Here is a 4,151-nt window from a genome sequence, read left to right as displayed (position 1 = left end):
TGAGGCAAATTATGGAAATGACAGGGGGAGTGGCAAATCATGGCACTACAACCGATATGGTAGTGATGATCATACTACTTATCCTGGTGCAAATCGTGAATACAATTCTAGAGCTAGGGATGCACAAGGAAGACGCGATAGTCATTTGTATCTAAATGAGTTTGAATCACTTGAAGAAAGTCTTGACTCAATGGACATAGGAACTCAATATAGTGATAACCCTAACCCATTCCATTCTCATTATCCTCATCATGAAATGAGTTCTACCTCAGAAAATACTTACGGAATTGGATCAAGCTCACAAGGTGGAAGGACATATGACCTTTTTGATCATTCTTCGTCCCAAATGTCGTATGCTTCATACAATGAAACACCATATTTGGTAATTCCACAATATCCGATATATGGATTGCATGTGGGAAGAGATCAACACACATACATTACCCATGTGATGAAGTACCAAAATTCATGTACTTGGTAGCAGTATGTCAGTATTGTATGATACTAAATGGGAGCAGTTCAACCACATGGATCGAACCACATCGTAGTATCTCTTATTACTAATACTTTATATTGCTTTTGTTGTACTTGTTTATTTTCATTCACAAGGTTTTGGTATTACATCCATCTCGTTGTATTTTTCTAATTATTAGTGAAAAATGCGTGATGACCAAGTCTCTCACTGGGTTCCAGCCATAAAAAATAAAAATAAATCACATTCACATTGTCAATATACAAAACATTTATAATTACATATAGATAAAAACACTAGTTTAACAAATTACTACAGTTTTAGTTAATTACTCGTCTATATTAAATATCACAATTCTATTATTTATGTACAATTTTAGAGAGATTATATTGTAAATAGGTTTATTATAGGTTAGTTTAGTCTATATAAAAGTTTCATTCAAAAATATCATTTTATAAATGCAATTAATGTGATTTCTTTATTTTTAACCTAAATTTCCACCGAAATCGAAACTTTCTCCGAAATTTAAAACCTTGGAATACAGAAGATTGATTAAACATGAAGAAAGAAATGCAGATTTTTAAATGTCAAGAGAGCTTCCTCTCTAAAATTGAAATTTTTTATTAATTTAATTTTTATATATTAAAAAATTATAAAATATAATAAGAATAATATGATAAATTATAAAATAGAAAAAAAAATTAAAGACACAGAAAATGTGGTAGTTGTACGGAAAATTTTTCCACTACTTTTAACTTCTCTCCACACACATAGTGGGTGGGCTCTGTTATTTTATATTAATACTTCACTGCAAGAGAACATGACACATCTTTAAATCTCAATTCCATTATATACTTTTAAATTGTGTATATCTATCTCTACTATTAGAAATGGAAGCTGTGATCTTTGGTGTCAAAAGCTTCACCAAAAATTGCAATGCCAAAACTGCCCATGTCAGAAACAAAAGTTAATTAAATAAATTTATATAGAAGGGTTAGCATTGTAAAATACAAAAAAGAAAACAAAAAAATATAAATACAAATTATTAAGAAAAGAGGTTTTATTAGCTAAAATCAAGAATTTTGACAAAAATGACCCTAAAATATTAAAATTCTATAATTAAATCACTAGGGCAATTATGACAACTACAAATTATATTTTTATTAATAAGAATAAACAAAATAAATCTCACAACCCACTTTTCTCTCTGCAACAACTGTTTTCTTCCATTATTTTTTCCTTTTTATTTTCTGAAGAAAAAAAAATTACTTACACATACAGAGCATGTATGGAGAAAATACTATAGCCAAAACCAAGAAATATCTATTCCAATTTCCAAATATTCACTGGAATTGAAACAGTAAAAGATATACACAACTTATTATCTTACTGTGCGGCTGACTAATCAGGCATCAGCAAGGGTATTTTAAATATTAAACTTTGAAAAAAACCCAGACAGTTTTAAAAAAAAAAAAAAAAATTTCATTCTTCTAATTGACTTGCCCTAAAGCCACGTAGTAGAAAAACTCCTGCTTAAAAATTTCTCTTTACTCAAATACTCGAAAAAGAGATGAGAACAAAAAGAGATAAGAACAAAAGATGAACCACGCAACAATTAAGAATGAAAATAATTACATTGCAGTCTGAAAAGCTCTGGACATACAACACAGAGTTTAAAGGGATGATCAGGACCATTCAATCAGAAGGTGGAACCCACCACCTGACCAATATGATCAAGAAGGTCCAGGTGCCCAGCTCCACCCCCGCCAAATTTGCCTCATCTTCCCCAGCTCTAAACGTGCGTGCACACATACCACCACCTAAGTTGTACATTACATGTCCTACAAAGTAAACCCTAGAGTACCTCAAGGGGCTGCTGCTTTGCTTCTACACTACACTCAATCCTACAACTAAAACCTAATCAACCAAGTACACCCTACCAACCGAACTCTCTCTCCCTCTCCCTGAAACAAACTAACACAGTAACGTACATAACAATCAACTAGAAACTGAGCTCGATTGAGACTGATGCATACAGCAGGGCCCCACGGTACACCATTTCAGAGAAGATATTCTCCGGCATACTAAGATCCTGGCATTAATTGCACTGAAGCAAAATCACCATCATGACCTAGCTGAGCTTCCTTCCTTCACCTTCCTCCAAGTTCCTGCAGCCTGTCGACTCAATCCAATCCCTTCCCATCCTTCAAGCTTCCCAACATATCTCCTCTCCACCAACTTCTCTGATCCGTTCCGCGGTGGACTGAAACACACCGGCAGCACGTCCTCCGACTCACAAGGAAACCCCATTGTCTCAAAATGTTGAACCAAGTCCTTCTTCCCCTGAAATAAGTACCACATATATATCATCCTCCCCGTCGTCATATTCAAACCCTAGAACTACAGCCAACAGAGTAACCCTTAACTATAATACCTGGATTCGAGCGTAGGCGATTTCTCGAATCTTGTTGGAGTGGAACGACTCCCATGTCTGGCTATGAGCGGCCAAGTAAAACTTCCACACAGCTTTTGGTTTTGTAAAGTTTACAAATGCATAGCCCTTGTTCATCCCAGTCCTGAGTTTTCCATAGTCGAAAAACGCACGCATTAATATCTGTATTGTTAAAGTCAAAAAGCACAATCTAATCATGCATTGGGACAATGTGACCACTACAGTTGTAAACTGCATCTGATCCATATTGCTGCTAATCCATCACAAATGCTTTATTAATTAATTAATTAATTGAAAACCTCTATATCATTTATGGCATAGGTAAACATGCATTGAACAATGTGATCAATAAAGTGCACGCATGTGTACCAAAAATCAATAGGCAGATACAAGAAATCAAAGGCCGATTCCGATTCTTCTCCTCCGTCAGATTTCCGATTCTCATTCGCACAGTGCTTGTCCAGAAAAGTCATCAACAGATCACGACTTCAACAAGCAGAAAACCAAATTAGTCCACTCACAAAACAAAAAAAAAAATGAATAATCAAAATCAATGAAAAAACTAGAGGATGCAGATGGGATGGCGACATACGAGTACTTATTGGGTATGTTTCTAATCATGACGGTGGTGCCGTCACCGTCTTTTCTCACCGGCAGCACGTTGGAGGATCTCTTCACCATCCTCCTGGGCACACTCCAATTGTAATCAATAAATTTCTTTGGAAGCTTCTTCTCATCAGTCGACTTCAAAGCAGGCTTCCCCTCCTGCTTCTCTGTACCCTCCTGCTTCTCTGTACTAGTACTGCTTCTTCTTCCGATTTGCTGATCAAAGAATCGGCTATACCTCCTATACCTTCCTTTGGAGCCACGAATCCTCGGAACTTTTGGAGGCACAAATTTTTGGTTAGCTTCCTGCGCAACAAGGTCATGAGCTGGTTGCTGCACTTCAACCAGCTCTGGCTGATCAGACACAGCCTTATGAACCGACTGGATTGCCGGAAGCACATGGTGCTCAAAATGAGTTGGGTATTGAAAATCGGTGGGGAAGGGGAGAGAGTAAGTGATGGGGGTACTTGGGAAGCCTGTGGGTGCCGGTAGAACATTTGAGAAGCAGTAAAAGGATGAGGCATAAGGGTTGAGCGTTGAATAGTCTTTTTTTGAGAAACTCGAGCTTTGAGGTTTGACGAACTCAGCGGCAAAAGGGTTCAAACCCTTGGCAGAAGCCAT

General features: G+C 36.7%; 1 protein-coding gene across 1 annotated transcript; it reads right to left on the bottom strand.

Annotated features, from left to right (window-relative positions):
• Positions 1 to 2,596: 2,596 nt before the first annotated feature.
• On the bottom strand, positions 2,597 to 4,151 carry LOC133737364 (uncharacterized). The gene is made up of 4 exons (XM_062164933.1): positions 3,517 to 4,151; positions 3,224 to 3,410; positions 2,907 to 3,086; positions 2,597 to 2,815 (listed from the first exon to the last, which is right to left on the bottom strand). Exons 1-4 carry the CDS (start codon positions 4,149 to 4,151, stop codon positions 2,597 to 2,599), a joined length of 1,221 nt encoding a protein of 406 aa, XP_062020917.1.

The sequence above is a fragment of the Rosa rugosa genome, chromosome 3 (assembly GCF_958449725.1).
Source record: "Rosa rugosa chromosome 3, drRosRugo1.1, whole genome shotgun sequence".
NCBI classification, from domain to species: Eukaryota; Viridiplantae; Streptophyta; class Magnoliopsida; order Rosales; family Rosaceae; genus Rosa; species Rosa rugosa.
This window is presented reverse-complemented; position numbering and strand designations above follow the sequence as displayed.

Bases quoted from the DNA above. Each gene is read 5' to 3' on its own strand.
- LOC133737364 (XM_062164933.1), bottom strand. From the start codon at position 4,151: ATGGCTTCTGCCAAGGGTTTGAACCCTTTTGCCGCTGAGTTCGTCAAA. The intron at 3,411-3,516 runs GTATGTCGCCAT...TGCTTGTTGAAG, and splicing joins AACATACCCAATAAGTACTC to TCGTGATCTGTTGATGACTT. The intron at 2,816-2,906 runs GTATTATAGTTA...TACTTATTTCAG, and splicing joins TCGCCTACGCTCGAATCCAG to GGGAAGAAGGACTTGGTTCA.